The 20829-nt window shown below is 39.8% G+C and overlaps 1 protein-coding gene across 1 annotated transcript in view; it reads left to right on the top strand.

The window, feature by feature from the left end:
• Positions 1-18400, top strand: part of LOC128369243 (E3 ubiquitin-protein ligase RNF31) — a 51190-nt gene extending 32790 nt beyond the window's left edge. Inside the window, exons 15-23 of the mRNA XM_053330247.1 lie at positions 4286-4384; positions 4483-4572; positions 6499-6613; positions 7137-7249; positions 11081-11191; positions 11623-11671; positions 14454-14550; positions 17280-17445; positions 18350-18400. Coding sequence (XP_053186222.1) covers positions 4286-4384; positions 4483-4572; positions 6499-6613; positions 7137-7249; positions 11081-11191; positions 11623-11671; positions 14454-14550; positions 17280-17445; positions 18350-18400 — 891 coding nt within the window. The remainder of the gene's footprint in view (positions 1-4285; positions 4385-4482; positions 4573-6498; positions 6614-7136; positions 7250-11080; positions 11192-11622; positions 11672-14453; positions 14551-17279; positions 17446-18349) is intronic.
• The last annotated feature ends 2429 nt before the right edge of the window (positions 18401-20829 follow it).

Here is a 20829-nt window from a genome sequence, read left to right as displayed (position 1 = left end):
GAGGTGTCTGGAGTTACCTTGAGGTGTCTGGAGATTTCTTCTGGGGGTGTCTTGAGCTGTCTGGGCGTGTTTGGGGGTATTTGGAGGTGTCTGGAGGTGTTTTGAGGTGTCTTGAGGTGTCTGGAGGTGTCTGGAGGTATTTGGAGGTGTTTGGAGGTGTCTTGAAGTGTCTGGGGGTGTCTGGAGGTGTATTAAGGTGTCTGGAGGTGTATTAAGGTGTCTTGAGGTTTCTGTAGGTGTCTAGAGGTGTCTGGAGGTATTTGGAGGTGTCAAGAGGTGGCTGGATGTGTTTCGAGGTATGTGGAGGTGTTGTCTAGAGGTGTTTGGAGGTGTCTTGAGGTGTCTGGAGATATCTTGAGGTGTCTGGAGGTTTCTTCTGGGGGTGTCTGGAGGTGTTTGGAGGTGTCTGGAGATGTCTAGAGGTGTTTGGAGGTGTCTTGAGGTGTCTGGAGATGTCTTGAGGTGTCTGGAGGTTTCTTCTGGGGGTGTCTGGTGGTGTCTGGAGGTGTTTGGAGGAACGTGGAGGTGTCTAGAGATGTCTACAGGTGACTGGAGGTGTCTGGAGGTTTCTTCTGGAGGTGTCTAGAGGTATCTGGAGGTGTTTGGAGGTGTCTGGAGGTTTCTTCTGGAGATGTCTAGAGGTGTTTGGAGTTGTCTAGATGTGTCTGGAGGTGTCTAGAGGTGTCTGGAGGTTTCTTCTGGGGGTATCTTGAGGTGTCTGGAGGTGTCTTGAGGTGTCTGGGGGTGTCTGGAGGTTTCTTCTGGAGATGTCTAGAGGTGTTTGGAGTTGTCTAGATGTGTCTGGAGGTGTCTTGGGGTGTCTGGAGGTGTCTGGGGGTGTCTGGAAGTGTCCCGAGGTGTCTGGGCGTGTCTGGAGGTGTCTAGAGATGTCTTGAGGTGTCTGGAGGTTTCTTCTGAGGGTGTCTGGAGTTGTCTGGGGGTGTCTAGGGGTGTCTGGAGGTGTCTAGAGGTATCTGGGGGTGTCTGGGGGTGTTCAAACATGTCTGGAGGTGTTTGGAGGTTTCTGGCGATGTCTTGAAGTGTCTGGAGGTTTCTTCTGGGGGTGTCTAGAGGTGTGTAGAGGTGTCTGGGGGTTTATGGAGATATCTTGAGGTGTCTGGAGGTTTCTTCTGGGGGTGTCTAGAGGTGTCTGGGGGTGTCTGGAGGTGTTTGGAGGTGTCTGGAGATGTCTTGAGGTGTCTGGAGGTATTTGGAGGTGTCTGGAGGTGATTTGTGGTGTCTGGAGGTATTTGGAGGTGTCTGGAGTTGTCTGGGCGTGTCTGGAGGTGTCTTGAGGTGTCTGGGTGTGTCTGGAGGTGTCTTGAGGTGTCTTGGGGTGTCTTGAGGTGTCTGGAGGTGTCTAGAGGTGTGTGGGGGTGTTTGGAGCTATTTGGAGGTGTCTGGATGTCCAGAGGTGTCTGGAGTTATCTTGAGGTGTCTGGAGATTTCTTCTGTGGGTGTCTTGAGGTGTCTGGGCGTGTTTGGGGGTATTTGGAGGTGTCTGGAGGTGTTTTGAGGTGTCTTGAGGTGTCTGGAGGTGTCTGGAGGTATTTGGAGGTGTTTGGAGGTGTCTTGAAGTGTCTGGGGGTGTCTGGAGGTGTATTAAGGTGTCTTGAGGTTTCTGTAGGTGTCTAGAGGTGTCTGGATGTATTTGGAGGTGTCAAGAGGTGGCTGGATGTGTTTCGAGGTATGTGGAGGTGTTCTGAGGTATCTGGAGGCGTTTGGAGGTGTCTGGAGATGTCTTGAAGTGTCTGGAGGTTTTGTCTAGAGGTGTTTGGAGGTGTCTTGAGGTGTCTGGAGATATCTTGAGGTGTCTGGAGGTTTCTTCTGGGGGTGTCTGGAGGTGTTTGGAGGTGTCTGGAGATGTCTAGAGGTGTCTTGAGGTGTCTGGAGGTGTCTGGAGATGTCTTGAGGTGTCTGGAGGTTTCTTCTGGGGGTGTCTAGAGGTGTCTTGAGGTGTCTGGAGGTTTATGGGGGTGTCTAGAGGTGTCTGGTGGTGTCTAGAGGTGTTTGGAGGAACGTGGAGGTGTCTAGAGATGTCTACAGGTGACTGGAGGTGTCTGGAGGTTTCTTCTGGAGGTGTCTAGAGGTATCTGAGGGTGTCTGGAGGTGTTTGGAGGTGTCTGGAGGTTTCTTCTGGAGATGTCTAGAGGTGTTTGGGGTTGTCTAGATGTGTCTGGAGGTGTCTAGAGGTGTCTGGAGGTTTCTTCTGGGGGTATCTTGAGGTGTCTGGAGGTGTCTTGAGGTGTCTGGGGGTGTCTGGAGGTTTCTTCTGGAGATGTCTAGAGGTGTTTGGAGTTGTCTAGATGTGTCTGGAGGTGTCTGGGGGTGTCTGGAGGTGTCTGGGGGTGTCTGGAGGTGTCTGGAGGTGTCTGGGGGTGTCTGGAAGTGTCCCGAAGTGTCTGGGCGTGTCTGGAGGTGTCTAGAGATGTCTTGAGGTGTCTGGAGGTTTCTTCTGAGGGTGTCTGGAGTTGTCTGGGGGTGTCTAGGGGTGTCTGGAGGTGTCTAGAGATGTCTTGAAGTGTTTGGAGGTTTCTTCTGGGGGTGTCTAGAGGTGTCTGGAGGTTTATGGAGATATCTTGAGGTGTCTGGAGGTTTCTTCTGGGGGTGTCTAGAGGTGTCTGGGGGTGTGTGGAGGTGTTTGGAGGTGTCTGGAGATGTCTTGAGGTGTCTGGAGGTATTTGGAGGTGTCTGGAGGTGATTTGTGGTGTCTTGAGTTTTCTGGAGGTGTCTGGGGGTGTCTGGAGGTATTTGGAGGTGTCCTGAGGTGTCTGGGCGTGTCTGGAGATGTTTTGAGGTGTCTGGAGGTTTTTTCTGGAGGTGTCTGGAGGTATTTGGAGGTGTCTGGAGTTGCTCGGCGTGTCTGGAGGTGTCTTGAGGTGTCTGTGTGTGTCTGGAGTTGTCTTGAGGTGTCTCGAGGTGTCTGGGGGTGTCTGGAAGATATGGGAGGTGTCTCGGGGTGTCTGGAGGTGTTTGGATGTGTCTTGAGGTGTCTGGGGGTGGAGTAGCATGACATGAATACAACACAGCGTTTGCACTCCATATTTCTAGAATTAAACATGAAATGCTACTTTTGCTAAAACGAACGTTGTCATTTGGCCATGATTTGATGAAGGTAAATGTTAACTCGCAATTAAACTGATACTATCCAAATAATCCATATTCATTTGTAGATCAATACAGACTGCTTTCATGATATTCTTGCTTTAACCACATTAAAGTACACATGCAGTGTACTGGTTGGAAAGTGGTTTATTAAAATAGTGTTCATATTCTAAGCATGAATTTGTTAATGACATGCATTTCCTGCAAGTATTTACTTTGCTCTTGTTGATAAAATGAAACTTTGAGCAGATTGATACAGATGTGGTTATATATGGTTATGTTTATTCTCAGCACAAAGTCAATTTCATGTGCATGTTTCACACAGAGTGCTCAGAGTTTGTGCTGGTTGTTGTGCCTCCAGGAAAATAGGGCCGGATGTCTGCTTTTATTTTTTTACATCCTTACGTCATTTTCAAATTAGAATACTACTGCAGACTTTGATTTTATATCAGTTCTTTTTCAAAGTTTGAACAGTTGGTTATTTCACACAAGAGATTTGTCCACCTGTCTAACTCAGAATTTTAACGCCTTATATTAGATTCAGCTGAACTTTAGAATATATTTTTATATTTTTTGTTGATTTTTGTCCTCAAGTTTTAGGTTAGAATTTTGTTGATCAATAATAGGCATGTTGGTATGTTTGTATGATTTCAGATGTTTAAGTATGGTACCTTTCATGTTATTCTAATGGAATATATTTTTGTCTATAGAAAAATTAAACAATCCCAGTGAAATCAGGTGCAGTCTTTGTACTGCTGTTAGTCCACATTAAACCAGTTAAAAACACTAATTTTTCTCTCTGTTTCAGGTCTCCATCCAGATCACTGTGTTTTTCTCCCTCAGAAACGGAGCATTTCCAAAACAGTCCTCAGAGTGTCTTAAAAGCCAGTCCAGTAGGGGCAAGAGATTTAGCTATTTCCCCTTTGTTCAGGTGTTTGACTGGGCAGAGGTCTCTATAAAAACTACCTGGAAACACTATGTGGACGCAAGTCATTTTCATTTGGTGTAGTACCACTATGACTACATCTTTCAAATCACTGGTTGTCTATGAACACTGAAAAATGCATTGTCACAAAGGTCTGTTTTTCTTCTCTTATGAAAAGATGTGTGGTTTTCACAGGAAAAGAGCAAAATATAGGTTTCTAATTGATCAATAAAATTAGTGCATTGAATGTTTCAGCTGCGAGAATGTCTGGAGCCTGAAGTCTATGAGCTCTTCCATAAAAAGCTGACGGAGCAGGCCCTTATCAAGGACCCCAAGTTCCTCTGGTGCTGCCATGTGAGCACATGATAAGTCATTCAGCAATAAGTAAGATGAAGAACTTCAACTTTAATATCTGAAATGACCTCTCCTCCCCTCTTGTCTCTACTCCTCAGTGTTCATATGGCTTCATCTATGATGGAGACCAGCTGAAAGTCACCTGTTTTCAGTGTCGGAACAGTTTCTGTGCTCAGTGTAAAAAGCCTGTAAGTATTTTTTCTTGGTTATTTTTTCTTCTTCTCTTCCTGTTTTGCACATTTTAAACCTGCTTTTCTCAGCTCCTACTCATTAAAGATCCCCTCCAGCAATGTTTCAAGGCATATGAGAATACTCTGCTTTGACTAATAATTCTTAAAAACACAAATTGTATTTAAAATAGTTCCTAATATTTTGTCACCCACATGTATATTAATGTGGTGGACACAATATTGGGAACACCTTTCAATATAATACACTCCAGTACACCACTACCACCAAATGTCACCTCAATGATAAACATAAAGTAGAGCTATCATCTTTATGACTGTCAACAGACACTGAAACTAAACTAAACTGGGATTCTCATTCAATTCCTAATTGCTCACATGCAGTCTATAAAACATCTGCTGGATGCATTTAGCATAGATTAAAGTTAAAAACACTGTTGAGGGATATCACTGGTTTGATTATTACTATGGTTGAACAAGGATTGTTTTTATCCTCTCTTTCTCACACTGTGGGTGGATAATGAAACTAGTGTATTCACAGTGTCAGTTTATTTTCTTTAAATGTAGGATATGTGAGATGCATTACAGTGATCTGTGTAGTTAATTTTGGGCTGCTGTAGTCTTTACATTATCTGACCGCATTCTGACTTGTGCAGTGTTCAAGTGTTACAGAAATGTTTCAGCTGTGTTCTGATCACTTTGCCATCATGGATTTTGTGTAAAAGTGACTCAGATGTTTATTCAGACATGATATTATATAATTGCCATCAACTTAAGTAAAAAGTAGGGGTGTGTCCAAAAAATCGATCCATCAATTAATATCGATTTTCTATTTAAAAATTTGATATCGATTCAAAATTCTGTGAATCGATTTTTTTCAGAAAGAATAGATGGAAGCATGAAATTTAAAATAATAATTATAATTTGAGAGTTTACAACTTTGTCTTGTATTTGAACTGACATGCTTATCCATAATCTTTATGTGCATTTTTTGAAAATCATTGGTTACATGATGACAACATAATTCAAAATGACATGATTTAAAATGCCACTGGTCTTAAGGGTAAATACACATAGATGCTATCATGCTAGATCCCAGTGTTGGATCAGACTCATGATTTAACTTTACTCTTGAAGAATTTGGTGTCCACACATGATTGCGTGTTAAAAATATTGTCTGACTTACAAAACAGAAACATAAAATTGAATTGATATTGAATCGAATCGAATAGAGAATCGGATTGGATCGGATCGAAAATCGAACCGAATCGGGACCCTGTGAATCGGAATTGAATCGATTCAGGAAATCATTGACAATACCCAGCCCTAGTAAAAAGGTGCATGTCTGAAAAGGGCTTTGGTCACTACTATGGATCAAGCACTAAAAACATTGGATCCTATGGGTTCTCCTACAGACCATTGCAATGTGTAACCTCACTGCTAGATGTCACTAAACCCTTCACACTGCACCATTAATCAGGCAGTTTCATTAAGATTAAGATCTCTTTCAAGAGAGACCTGAAAACAAGGAATGTTCATAAGACAAGCTCACAATCAGCAGTCAGGGACAACTAAACTACACAATCAACAAAGAATTCATTTAAAAATCAGTTGCATAGTACTTGTAACCAGTTCTGCCATCATTGTGTAAACATAAAGGATATCTAAGCTTATGTAGTTACTGGATTTTGTATTGTAGTTACTAGATTTAAATAAGAGAAGAGATGTGAGGTAACAGTAGACGTTAATACACTTTAATGAACTTTAATGAACTATGATCAACAGGGTTTAACTGCTGAAGTGTAATGTAATCATGTGTAGAATCAGAGCAATGCTACTTCAATTTAATCAGAGAAAGGCCACGTTTATCCCAACAACATGGAGTGTACAATATGTACTGTATGTTTCTCTGTTATCTGTGTGCAGTGGGAGTCTCAGCATGCAGGTTTGTCTTGTGAGCAGTACCAGTCATGGAAGAGAGAGAATGATCCAGAGTATCAGAGACAGGGCCTGGCTGGATACCTCCGAGACAACGGCATCAGTGAGCACACATACAGACACACACAGTCACACACACTCACACAGAGTGCAAATAGTGTTTTTTCATAGCAGTAGTCTTTGAGAGTGATATATGAATCTACTTAATGTAGGGGTGCACTAATTCATAGAATTGTTATTGCAAAACAAAATGTCACGTAACAATGACAACCACAGTGTCTCCTCCAGCCCACACTTTCATCTAGTTAAGCATAAACACAATCACAACAACAGGTAAAGTTCTGGGGCAGCACCACCACAAATATGTCTGTCAAATACTGTTCTTCTTTGTTTTCTGTTCTTTTTAATCAATGTGACTAATCACAGTAGTCACAGGGCTAAAACACATGAACTCAGTGAATAAATAATCCATGTACACTGTCTGCGTTTGTGTATATTAGATTCATTTTTCTTAATATGCTGACACTGTCCATCTTCTCTGTTTCTACTTCCTTCTCTGTCTCACCATTCACATCCTGCCTCGTCTCTTTTCTTCCCCTCTCTGTCACTCTCTCTCCTTCCTCCAGCTTGTCCTAACTGTCGCTTTCAGTATGCACTGTCTAAAGGAGGCTGCATGCATTTCTGCTGCTCTCAGTGTCGTTACCAGTTCTGCAGTGGCTGCAACAACCCTTTCCATACTGTAAGCCTTCTACATCCTTCTAGATGAAGAGTTGGTCCGTTATCTTGGATACATTTGTGCTTAAAATGATTTTGGATGATTTCCTTCGGACCTCATATTGCATACTATAGTTCAAAGTATAGATATAACTTTTATTGTATTACTGTGCAGCTAACAAAGTAGGCACCAGGAGGTATTACTGAAGGATAGTGGACAAATGAAATGAAAAACATATACAGGTCTGAGTGCTTGACCCCTACAAAAAAAGTTATGTTCTTACACTATCACTTGTAAACAAACCACTAACATGTGTACATACATAAATATATATATATATGTGTGTATGTAGATAGAACTTTGGAAACTTTTTTGTGGTCCACACATCACATCATGAGGCTAAAAAAACAAAACAAATACAAATCCCATAATGCATTTTGCCCTCCTCACATGTATTTCAGTGGAACACAATGGCTGTGTCTCAAATGGCGCACTTGCACACTTCAAGCACTATGTTTTAGGGCATAGTGCGTTCACACTGAAGAACAAGCGAAAACTCAGTGCTCTGAAAGTACCCGGATGGTGCACTTATAACGGACAAAAAATCCAGTGTGAGATGATGGACACTACTCACACTAAACGGACGCCATTTTGCCTACGTAGCGGAAGGGGAGGGACTTTTTGCCCAGTTTTCTGATTTCAATAATGGCGGCCAGCAGCGACATGCAAGCCCATCACTTCCGCTAAGTGCAAAACGCCAGTGCTCCATTTCAGACAATACTTACCCACGACAGTGTGCACTACAGAGGTAAGGGCTCAGTGCGCACTACGCACTACATTCTGGTGCACTCACGTAAGTGCTCCATTTGAGACACAGCCAATGTATTTCATTGGTCACATGTCTTGAAAACCATGACATCATCTAAAACATTGCATCCGGTCTTAAAGGGGTATACACAAAACACAGGTTCAGTTAACTGTAGACGTAAATAACATTTGACAGACTTGCACAAAAGTAGAATAAAGAAATCCAGGATAACTGAGCAAGCGCAGCTTGATCTAGTCTGATCTACGCATCTTGGCTTATTCGGTTGCACGTTTGCTGAGCCAGGATGAAAAGGTGCGGCTATGTCAAGCCAGGTGTAGATAGTTGGGATAAGTGCGTGTTCACGGCATTCTCAAATAGACCCACGGCATCGATCACAGAATCACAGATTGGAAAATGGAAAGGTGTTGCGCGTCATTCTTCACAGCCGCTGAACAACAGCTCCTGATGGAGTTTCATGATGAGGTTAAAGAAATTATAAGAAAAAAAGGCAACACAAGCACAAAGCACTGTAATCAAGGAAAGGGAGAAAGCCTGGCAGACAATCACGGACCGGCTCAATGCGTAAGTAGTGCAATTAATGTTCAATTATTGGGTCAAGCATAGCTCAGTGGGAAGAGCACTCGCCCCATGTGTTGAGGCTACAGTCCTCGCTGCAGGCGACCCTGGTTCAAATCCCGCACCAAGCACTCCTATCCTGCATGTCATTCCCCCTCCCTGTCTCTAGTTTTCCTGTCTCTCTCTACTAACCTGTACATCAAAGGCAAAAAGCCCAAAAAATATACTTTTAATACAACAGTACAATTAATACAACAGTGCTCCACTAGAACTGTCAACATTACAATTAAAGGACTAAAGAAGTTACTGTCCAAGCCCACTAATCAACAGTTTTGATTTAAATTAAATTAAACACTTTGATTTAAATGTGGCAAGTAAAAGTGCATGCTACTCAGGAAATATAATTAAGTGCAAACAATTATTATAATTAGGTGTAGGGCAGGGGGAAGGCACATCTGCAGCTGCAGGATGCACTTCTGCAGATGAGGAGACAGTGTTGCTGGACTCCAGGCTTGAGGTATCATGTCTTGCTCATTTAGCCCATAATGGATATGAAGTCAGTGATTTGGTGCTAATAGAAAATAACATGTAACAGGACCCAGATGCTGCTCAGCCTCAGAAGCAGCCAAGTAACATTGTGAGTATCGGCTAGTAAATAGTACAAAGTAAATCTACTGTACATTATACACAATAATGATACCACATGAATGACTATAAAATGACTGTTGCAATTAAACAGTCAACAGACTTTAATGAAACAACAATATAGTCTATTATATCAACATATTTAGAAAGACCATGGAAATGCTGTAAAACTCATTAATTTGTCACATGATTGACAGAACTGCCAGATGAATCCCTGAGAATAATCTTAGCCTGGTTGTTAGCCTGGTCTGGAGCAGGCTAGCTGCAGAGAATAAATCACTATAGTAACTGGGCTGGGTTAAATTTAACCTGCTTTCATGCAACCGACTTGAGGCTAAATTCAGCCAGGATAACTAACATATCCGGGCTTAATCCCTTATCCTGGTTTCGTGCAATACCCCTCTGGGGCCTGTTTCAGGAAGCAGGTTTAACAAACTCTGAGTTAAAACCTTAACTCTAGGTTGACCAACTCTGAGCTGTCAAACTCAGAGTTTTCAGTTTCAGAACAAGTGTTAACTGTTAGTTCAATCAACTCTGAGTCAAAGTAACTCTGAGTGAAGCTTCTGCATGAGGAGATACCAAGCCCTCATCAATGGAGCACAGATAACATGATTCACCATGACAACAGGAGAAACAAAGGGCTCAGTCCTCCTACTTCTCCCCAAAGGATTTAGAAATATTAATGAATACATGCAGATGATGAGTATATTTAAGAAAAGACAGTCAACAGTGAATATTAATGAAAAAAAAGAGAAACATTTTGTCTCGAGTGGTCGACTTATTCAACATTTATATTCTGTGTATGTGTGTGTGCGGCACATTTAACATTCATGCAGACCCCAACAGGTACAAAACATAGGCCTACTTGGCAGTAACTGAATATGAAATATAAAAATATAGCTCAAACAAGTAAGGTATTGATTACAAGCAATTGTGGTGTTGTTTAGCCTGCCCTCATTAAACAGCATTTAAATGCTACATTCAACAAACAGAAATCTTCTAAGCAAAAAAGAAAGTCAATTTTTCAGCCATCCCAACACTGCCAGTATTTAATATTGTCTATTTGAAAGCAACACCTACATGCCTTTATACATACAACACTACAAAAGTGTAAACGTTTCAGTGCAATAGTCAAGTTTAGTTTTATGTTTGGGCACTTTCACCTTAATTTAACAGTAGCTGGTATAGAGAGAGAGAGAAAGTTCCTCACTGGTATCGAACCAGCGACATTGCCACTATGAAGCATGAGCAGTAACCACTTGACTATTAAATCACCTTCAAATGCTGCATTTGTGACAGCCCGACAGACGGTTGCCTTGGAAACATGAACTTGAACAGAGAACTCATTCTGAACTGAGAACATGTCCATGTGGTGTCGTACAGACGATACGAGGGCTGAGAATATTGTTCAGATATTATCGATTGATGGAAACACTCAAACAGAACACCATCAGAGATAAAACATCCCAGCGGGGTCTGATCACCCTCTGACGGAGATTTGTGCTTCGTATTTGTGCTTCAATATTAACTGACTCTTTAAGAAAAGGACACACCATGTCTGACACCTCCTTCAAGTCTGCAGGCTTCAACTAAAAAGGAGGAGAAACTCAGGGTTAGTTGAAGAAAACCTGCCAGTGAGCAGGTTAGGTTCATGGAGTATGTTGCCAGGGTAACTGACTCAGAGTTAAGCTGAACTGGCTTTGTGAAACTGAAAAACCAGAGTTTCCCTCATCTCAGGGTTAACTAACTCAGAGTTTTCACTAAACCTGCTTTCTGAAACAGGCCCCTGAAAGAGTGACAGGTGTTTTCTCTTGTCTTCCTGTCAGACCTGTGCTGTGGATGAGTGCAGTGTTTCTGGACTACATGCCCACCATCCAAGAGATTGTCTCTTCTATCTGAGAGACTGGGATCCGTCCAGACTGCAGGCTTTACTGCAGGTAAGGTGTGTGTGTGTGTGTGTGTGTGTGTGTGTGTGTGTGTGACAGTTATTTGAACTGCCCCCACTAAAGACAGTCTATATAAAAATTGTTTTGATTTATTCCCTTCTTAAACTGGGTGACTAATGATTACAGCAGCAATAATTAGTCGAATGATAGTTGATCAACAGAAAACCAAGAAATGCTAAAATTCTTTGGTTACTGCTTCTCTTAGGGCTCTGTGACAGTAAACTGAATGTGGTTTGGTTTGTGGACTGTTGGACTGGATAACACAAAATGTTTTATATTGCCTTTTGGCCTTTGGGAAACAATGATTGACATTTTCACCATTTTCTGACATTTTAAAGAAACTAATTGACAGATTAATGGATATTAAAAATAATAATGAATTGCAGCCTTACTAGAGTCCATCTCTTCTCTGTGACTGACAGAACAAAGGAGTGGCCTACAATACTGATCCTCCTCCTGGAACACAGACAGGTATGCACATCTATGATTAGGTATTTAATCCCCGTCATGAAAGCAAAAGCAGAACAAACTACTGGAAACCCTAATCTTACCTATCTTGTGTACAGTTATTTGCTATTAGGTTGTTCATATACCCAAGATGAATTAAGATGTAGCTTTTGGCATTGGTTACATTCAGAATGACAGTAAAGGAAAGCGTATTAGCCCACTAATGTTACAGAGGACTCTATCACATATGCAGTTGTAACAACCAGAAGTAGTTTTCTTAAAATTATATAACCTCTCTATAATACAAGAGAAGACTCAACTAACAATTTGGACCAACGTCTCAGAAGACTAAATTCGCTCAGGAGAAATGGGCATGGAAAAGCAACTGGACACAAAACACAAGACAAACTGTTATGATTAAAAGGTAAGTAAAACAATGTATTTAATTTCATTAATCAGTTCTTTTTCTTTTTTTTCCCCTTTCTTATATTTTGTCAAAATAACAACATTTACCAGACATAACAATAACACTAACACATGTACATTATGTATAGAAATAAATAAACTTTTCCCTCTTTTCTTTACATACAATCTGGAATCCACCACGTCGGGTGAGTATCTAATTATTGTTAACTATGAATTTAATTTAGTATTAAGTTTTATATTAAGTGCTAAATTTATTTCGGTATGATTAAAATGTCTTTGTTTGGTCTTTTACTAATAAGGCTATAATTAAACTATTTATTCCTATTTTTGATCTATTTTGGTCTCTACCCCACAGGTGGTTCATTAAATCCTATTCTTCCCTTTCTAATTCAACAAAATAAAATGTAACAAAATAATAACAACAATAACAATATCAAAAACTCAATTATCGATAAAAGAAACAAAACAAGACATAAACGTTTCAACTGGTTCAGGGGTTGGCTCACCACTTCAGCCCTACTGTATTGTTCACTGCTGGAACCAGCCGAGCTGAAGAATCTCTGTGTTGATGATGGTGATGATGATGATGATTACAAGGATGAAGGGGATGAGGAGGATGATGAGGATCAGGACGAGGATGAGGGGGACGAGGAGGATGAGGACGAGGACCTGGCCTTGTAACCACAAAGCCAAAAAAAAAAATAATAATCACTACACAGATCATATACCTTTTTTTTCAAAATCAGTCTTGTTCTATATTTACAAATTATCATCTGATTGAAATGTTAATAAACTAAACTAAATTAAACTTGCATTCTTCCTTATCATGTTTTCCTTTCTCTCTCTTTTCTTCCCTTTTCAGTCATTAAGACATTAAAAATCGATACCACAATTACAAACAGGTTATATACATTTAGCTTAAGACATATACAATATGATAATTATAGTACAACTAATACACTTTAATATTGAATTATATACAAATTGATCTCAATATACATACAACTCAAAATAGCCACTAATCAGTCACAACTGCTAATGTTAGCACCAATGGCTATAAACGCTAGCGGTTGCTAATGGCCACTAACGCTAACACCGTTAGCACCCACGGCCATTAACAGCTGTGCTAGCGTTAGCAACGTTTTTTTTTCCTTTATTCTTCTGCTTTTCAGTGAATATTGCTATATTCACAACAAATTGGTTTTACTACGGCAGAAAGAGCAGCAGAAAGAAGTGTGACTGCTCCAGGTTTAGCTCTTCTTTCAATCAATTTCAGTTCAAAACAATCTGGGTTTGGCTCAACTGTCTGGTTGTCTGGTTCAGCTACTGCTTTGACAGTGGTAACACAGGCTTTTATAGTCTGTGTCTCTGGTACAGCAGTTAATAACGGTTATTAATATGTGATAATTCACTTTTCTCTGATCAATTTCTAAGTAATCCAGTTTATTTTATTTCACTGTCTTGGTAACCGGGGTTACACAGTCTACTGCTGAAATGTTCAGGAACATTTCCTGCATGGGTTCATGTGGAGCAAGAATTGGTATTCAGGGAAATCTGTACTGCCTGTTTTCCACCTCAAGACCTAGTAACATTTTAGGGAAAATGCTGTGACTGCTGTGTTGTTAATGAAAGTGATAAGATTACAGGAACAAGCATGTAACATGTTATGCCCTGTAATTTACTGGGAACTATGTGTGAGAGGGCTAAAGATGATTAAGTCAATGAAGCATAGTAGAGTATATGACTATAAAATGACTCCAGTGATGTCGTCATATTGAAGTCCAAGCTGAAACTATTGCTCAGCACACTCTACAGTATTGTCATCTCTATAATGAACACTAAAACACAGAGCTTCAATTACAAACATGATATGACTGTTTTTAATATTAATTATTACAAATAGTGATGATATATCTTTTTTCTCTGTGCCATAGACTTCCATTGTTTTTCAAAAACTGTTTAAAAACGTATCAATGAGTCACACCATTGCATGAACATGATAGTTTCTTTATGAACAGCTTCAAAGAGTGACAACAGTAACACACATTCACATTTCCTGTCTCTGGAGAGTAGTTCTGTGTAAGGCAGACACAGTTCTGTTTACAAATCTACATACGCTTGTTGTGCTTCATAATCACAACCTCTAGACTTTGTATTGAAGTGCTTTGAGAAATTAATACTTCAGCAGAAAGTCAGGAGTCTGTGATATGAAGCACAACAAGCTAATGAAGGTCTGTGCACAGAGCTGCATTCATGCACGTGAGCAGTGGCATCTGCCGTACACAGAACCACTGTCTGAAGACTGAAAATGTGTTCTCCATGTCCAAGCCATCTCTCTTTTTATCACTGTCTTCACCTTCTTCCTCTTTCTTTCTGTAAGGTCTGTGTGGAGTGATAGAGCAAAAGGATGAGGGAGGCCAACAACCAGACTCAGCCTGTGGAGCTCAGACTCAACCTGGACATGCCGGACTCTGCGAGTATGATGCCTTTCTTCAGTGTTATTTGCTCTTATCTCTAACTAAAGCAACATGTTATACACTATGTACTACAGTAAGACGGTATCATGGCATCAGAATATACCCGGATTTTTAAAAATCTTGAATGTTATATTTTCAATACCATTAAAAGTACAGATGCTCCTCTTTCTATAAAACTGATATAGAGGTCCTGTATTGTAGTGCACAGTACGCGCCACCAGAGGGCAGTCTCTACTAATAGGACAGGCAGCTGAGCTGAGAAAGATGGCGACTAAGGGCCTGATTTACTAAGATCCCAAATAAAGGGTACTAAATTGCGTGCACAGTGCAATAGATGCGCGTTTAGTTTGCATGCGTTTTGCAGGTGATCTACTAAGAATAACTGTGTAAATGAAAACAGGAGCAACAGGTGCAGACAGCAGTATTTAAATGAGGGTTTAGTGTCTTGATGGAGAGTTTGGACGAGCAGAAAAATATTCCACTCCAAAAATATTAACACAGGTGGAAAAAGTCCGTCCTGTGTGTATTGTGTCATTGTGCCTCCGTTTCCTCTTTACCACAGTAACAGAAGTCATCTGTGCTCAGCACACAGCTGGTTCATACCTGTCCTTCAAAGGTTTTATTTATAGACACAGTTACTGTCAGTAATATTACCTTCAGGTTTGGTCAATCACAATTCACAAATCACAAACATGTTTTTACACATGCAGACCTTTAATAAATCTGACCCTATGAGTGGTATGAAATCATCAAAATACTGCCACATATAGTTATTGCTATCATGATGCAGGTTTTTGTTGTGAAAATCAAGGTACATTGGTCTGATTATGTATCGGCCGAATGGAGCAGCTGTACCTGACAAACACAGACAATACTTTAAATCATGTTGTAGTAGGAAACAACATCGGCCTACAACTGAGTTCTCTTTAACCTGAGATTAATGAATGCAGTCTGCCTGGACATGCAAAAAAATGGCTTTACTTGGCAGGTTAAATGGCAGCCTGCCCAAATGCACAGTGACCCAGTAGAATTTAAACAAAGACAAAATATTGATACAGACATGTTTTTAACCACCGAACATCAGCACGGACCCCTGGTCAGCTCCCTCCATCCTTGCTTCTGTGATGAGGGCTGAGCTTCTGGCTAGCTTGGTAATCTGGATGCTAACTGCAGGAGGCTCTGTGGAGGCCTGCTATTAATATTTATTTTTACGATGTTGAGCATCTTTGGCACAAAAACTTGAATGAAAATGAATTTCTGTCTCTCATTTAAGGTTGGAGCACAGGTTGTGAATATGGATTAGACCACCACTCAAAACTGAAATTTCAAATGAATATTTATAACTTTAGTTTCTTCAAGTTGAAAACAAACCTAAAACAAAATAAAGGATTTGAATGGATTCAGATGTTATTTGTAGATTCAGTGCTGGATGCAGATTCAGTAAGTGGATTTAATAGTGGATTCAGATAATACAGTAAGCGTATTTGATTCTGGATTCAAAACAGATAAAATGCTATTAAACCCAACTCTATATGAAAAATCTTAAACATATCAACAGTCTCCATGCCCGTTTGAAAAGGAATTTATTCATGAATCACAGTGCATCTTTGTCCTTTGTCAGGTCTCAAGTACATCCTATTTTTGCAAGTTCTTTAGGAATCTCTCAATATAGACAGTGTGCCTCTGCATTATGCATGTATGCTTCATGTTGAAAGGAGATGCATTAATGGGGGAAAGATACTCAATGAATCAATGAAAGAGTTTGGGATAATTGCAGTAAAAGAGTACAATCCAATGGAACAGGCGCTAAATGTTGTGTAATGGTAAATGATATTGAGGATAAGTTGTACTCAGTTTGGCTGTAGGCCAGACAGGCTGGACGTGAACATTCAAATGATTATCCAGACTGTTGTCTTTTATGTTGTCCATTACATTTTGCAGAGCTGCTGCCTGGTTGCTATCTGTTGTTTAGGAGACATGCAGTTAGACACTGCAGTGGATCATGATAATGGGCATATCAAATGTGTGCACATTACTTTCACCGACTGACTGCTGATGTCTCTACTCTGTAATGTACATTTCTACAGCTATAAGAGTCATGTCATACTCACCACTCTGTTGAGAACACAATAACTGTTTTGATTATATGTATTAAATTCCACCAGCTGCAATGACATAATGCCTCTCTGAGGTAACATACCAGTCAAATACTCCTTAAATGAGAAAGTATGTCCCAACTTTTGACTGGTTCTGTTTGCAGGCTGTAAATATAAACCTTCTTCAGAAAGAGGCATTGCAAGTATCAATCAATCATTCTATCAATCTTTATTTATATAGTGCGAAAACACAGCTAAAGTAATCTCAAGGCACTTTACACATAGAGCAGGTCTAGACCGTACTCTTTAATTTCATTTAAAGAGACCCAACATTCCCACATGAGCAGCACTTAATGGCAGTGGCAAGGAGAAACTCCCCTTTAATGAAAACAGTATAGGGATTAAAAAGAGAATAGTGGTAGAAGAGTATGACATGTAGCTGTACTGATGAAATTAGTGCTGTGTGGAGATTCATGCTGATACAAAGGCCATACTACAAAAAGCAAACTATTTTCGTTTTACTTATGCTTTTCTCTGATACCTCATCAGTTCCGAATTTAGGATCAGTATTAGCAAGAAGCTGCCATAGTCTGCTTTGTGATCCTGTTAACATGGTGGTGTACTGATATCCAGGAAGCATTACAGAGAGTACCTGGTGAGTCTGATCAACAACCACTCCCTCGACCCTGCTCCGCTCTACAGCTCCAATGAGCTGCTGCTGGCCTGCAGGAGGTACAAGGTGGAGGACACTAACAGGGATGGAGAGGATGGTTTCACCTACTACAGCAGACTGCTGGAGGTGTGTGTGTGTGTGTGTGTGTGTGTGTGTACTCACCCCATACATAAATAAATATTACATTTTTAATAGAATGGAATGACAAGGCAGTGGAGGATATCTGTTCAGTCATTTAATAGACCTGAATAATGAGATTGGACATCTAACCCACAGAGCAGCAGGAGGAGATCTGTTTGGCCAGCTGTGGGGTGTGTCATGAGTGGGGTCATGCAAATGTAGTTCTTTTATAATCATTTCTTTCTTTGTATTAATCTAATATAATTAACAATATAAACTAATAAGTATTCTTGTGGTTGTGAGCCATGTATGTTCAGACTTGGCTTCATTTGGTTCTGTAGTGATTATTGTGAGCATGTGACCTCAGAGTCCTCAACAGAAGATGCAGCTGTGGTTAGTAACTGTTAGTTGTTTTTCAGTTTTTGCAGTTTTCATATTTACCTGCTCGTTATCCTACAGAACCTCTGTTCTTTTTTCCCCTTATTTTTGAGAGCAGAAAATCTGTAACAGAGAACTCCTCTAAACCAGGTAAACTTACAAAGAAACCCCTGCTGCTGGAGTCCTCAGCAGGACTAATCTAGTGCAGAGACCAGACACCCAGCTGATGGACAGACTGTACCAGTTTACACTCTGTGGTTCATTTTATTTTTAATCAGTTATTAGGACTGAACATATTTTCTTACAAATGAATTTCAAAGTGGAAACAAAATGGCTTAAAAGTGAATTAAGAACACATAAGTACTTGTTTTCATGTGTCACCACTACATGTTGTTAAACCACATTAAACAATGCTGCATATATATATTATATATGTTCCACTTCATGAATGAATGTTTTCTACATTTGATTCAATCTCTAATATGTTATTTTGGTTCAGTGATGCTAACATTCCTCTGTGGTGTGTCTGCAGAAACTGATGGATGAAGTACCGCTTGGTGACAAGGTCCCACGCAAGAAGTAACAAACACTTTACTTCCTGTTTCCTGCAGTTGTGATTATATCAACCATTCAACTGAAAACTCAGCTATGGGAGACAAAATGCCAACAGCTTCCTTTATGTTTTGGATCAGTGTTGTGTTTCTATGAACTGAACTGAGCATGAGTACTAATCACAACATCAACACACAGGAGCAGATGATTTCATATGTGATTAGTTGGGGAAACTATGAATAGAACAGAGAGAAATAGAAACTATTTATTTAATTGTTGTTTCCCATTTTTATTTGTATAGCACAATTTCACAAATCACAAATTCTTTATCAATAGAATATCAATATCTCTGTCCTTAAACCCTCGATTTGAATAAGGAAAAACTCACACCACCCACACACACACACACAAATAGACAGTACGTAAAACACTTCATGCTTCATAAGGTCAGTATAAGCAGAATGTTGCAATAGTAATTTGCTGGGAAATACAATCATCTCACCACACTTTGTGAAACAGTCATCATCATATCATGCTGCTGCACAGGTATCACACACACTTCATGACACCTGGAAACCAGAGAACACCATGAAATCCAGTTTTAACTGCATGGTTTACATTTGCATTTGTTGAATAAAAAATAAAATACTGATAGATGATTATACAACACCTGATGTGTGAGTTTTGTAACAGAAACAGTTTACAGATATTAACAGAATTTACAGGTGATTTTTGTTATTCTTGATGAGGCATTGCAGATGTCCTACGTTACAAGGTGGAGTTACTGTAAAAGTTTATTTCACAACTTGATGCAGGTTAATTCATGTTGAACAGGTTTAGCGCTTTCAATACAGTAACATTTGTTTCATATTTTCTAGAACGTGTTGTATGGTAGAACTGAAGAATTGTAAATCTCATGTTCTACATGATGTTTGGTTTGGTTCATTCAAAATCAACAATCACAATAGTTACAAAAGATGTTTCAAGGTATCACTGAACGTCAGCTAGAAGCTTCACAAATGTACCATTTATGACTGGCCTGTTTTATTTGATTGTATCATAAACGTGTTGTTGTTATTGTGTCCACTCCCTGTTTGCTTCAAATGTACAGACACCAGACACCATTTTCATTTACCCCAGTAGGACCCAATAATACATTTAGTACACTTTGTCTCCTGTATTTAAGGAGGCCTGTGGAGTTTTTTTTTCTGTCAATCGATTTTCACATTTGAAAGGCAAAATTGATTTATTATTTTAAAATGATGGTGTTTGGTAACTAAGATACTTAGGATATCTTAGATTGGTGTTTTCAGTCCATTCATCTCACTGACCTTGGTTTGCCTCATGGTCATTTTATATTTTGTGTATTTTAATGTGTATTTATATGATGAATGAGTTTAATTATAATGATGTATTATGTTTGTCATCATGTTTACTCTATAAACACACCAAAGCTCCAAAATAAAAACCAACAAGTTGGCAACGCAGTAAGGATTTTCAGTCATCTTTCATTTTGTATTATAATTTCAGCCACTGGAGTCGTTAAACCACTGTTAACACATTTTTTTGTTGTTTCAGTATCTCCTCTATTTCCATCACTTGTAGGGGCATTGTGGGACTACAGTGTCCATCAGCACATACTGTATGTCATGGTAAAATCATCTATTACTACAGTACTCAGTACTAACCCAGTTACCAAGATTACATTACCTAGTTTTAAGCTTTCAATTATTCCAGCATACCGTCCACCCTCATGATTTAACTTTCCGGATTCAGTCATAACTAAAACACTTGGGAAACCAAAATATAGAATTATATGAACAAAAATTTAAAAAAAAAAACATTAGGGGTCCAATGTCCTTGCCAACCAATTGCAAATTTCATTGATGGATTCACTTCATGCACCAAACAATGCCATCCCAACATCGCAAAGAAGTATCTCCAAATTTACAGTCATCAATAGCTCCATAAAAAGCACAACTGCTTTAAAAATATATCTACAGCTCTACCATGGCTCTGACAGCTTGGTGGAAAGCCCACAAAATCACACACTTTATGCCAGGGTCTTGTAAATTCTCCACTGGGTATTTCTTCAGGATAAAAAACAGAATGTTAATTGGAAGTTTTGAAAGACAAGGTTTCCATTACCTATGAAGAACTGGTCCACAAATATGACATAGGCCATGAATTTTTACTACAATACGGAAAACTTAATCAGTAATTGCCAGAAGGTAAATCTGAAGAAAAATGAGCTCCTGCTGTCTGTCACAGAGACTTCGGGACCATGACATGGACATTATATTACCAGTTGGTTGGACAATATGTTGTTGATACATGTTAGTGACTTCCTTTTAATCCTTTGTGTCTGTTTGTGTTAGTTGACCCAGAGGGTTAGGGTTAGGGTTACAATATGTTCTAACACATTCTCAATGACAAAGGCCCAATCTGCAACTAATTTAT

This window comes from Scomber japonicus, chromosome 12, assembly GCF_027409825.1.
Source record: "Scomber japonicus isolate fScoJap1 chromosome 12, fScoJap1.pri, whole genome shotgun sequence".
NCBI lineage: Eukaryota > Metazoa > Chordata > Actinopteri > Scombriformes > Scombridae > Scomber > Scomber japonicus.
Note: the sequence above shows the minus strand (reverse complement) of the source record. Positions and strands in the feature narration are given on the sequence as shown.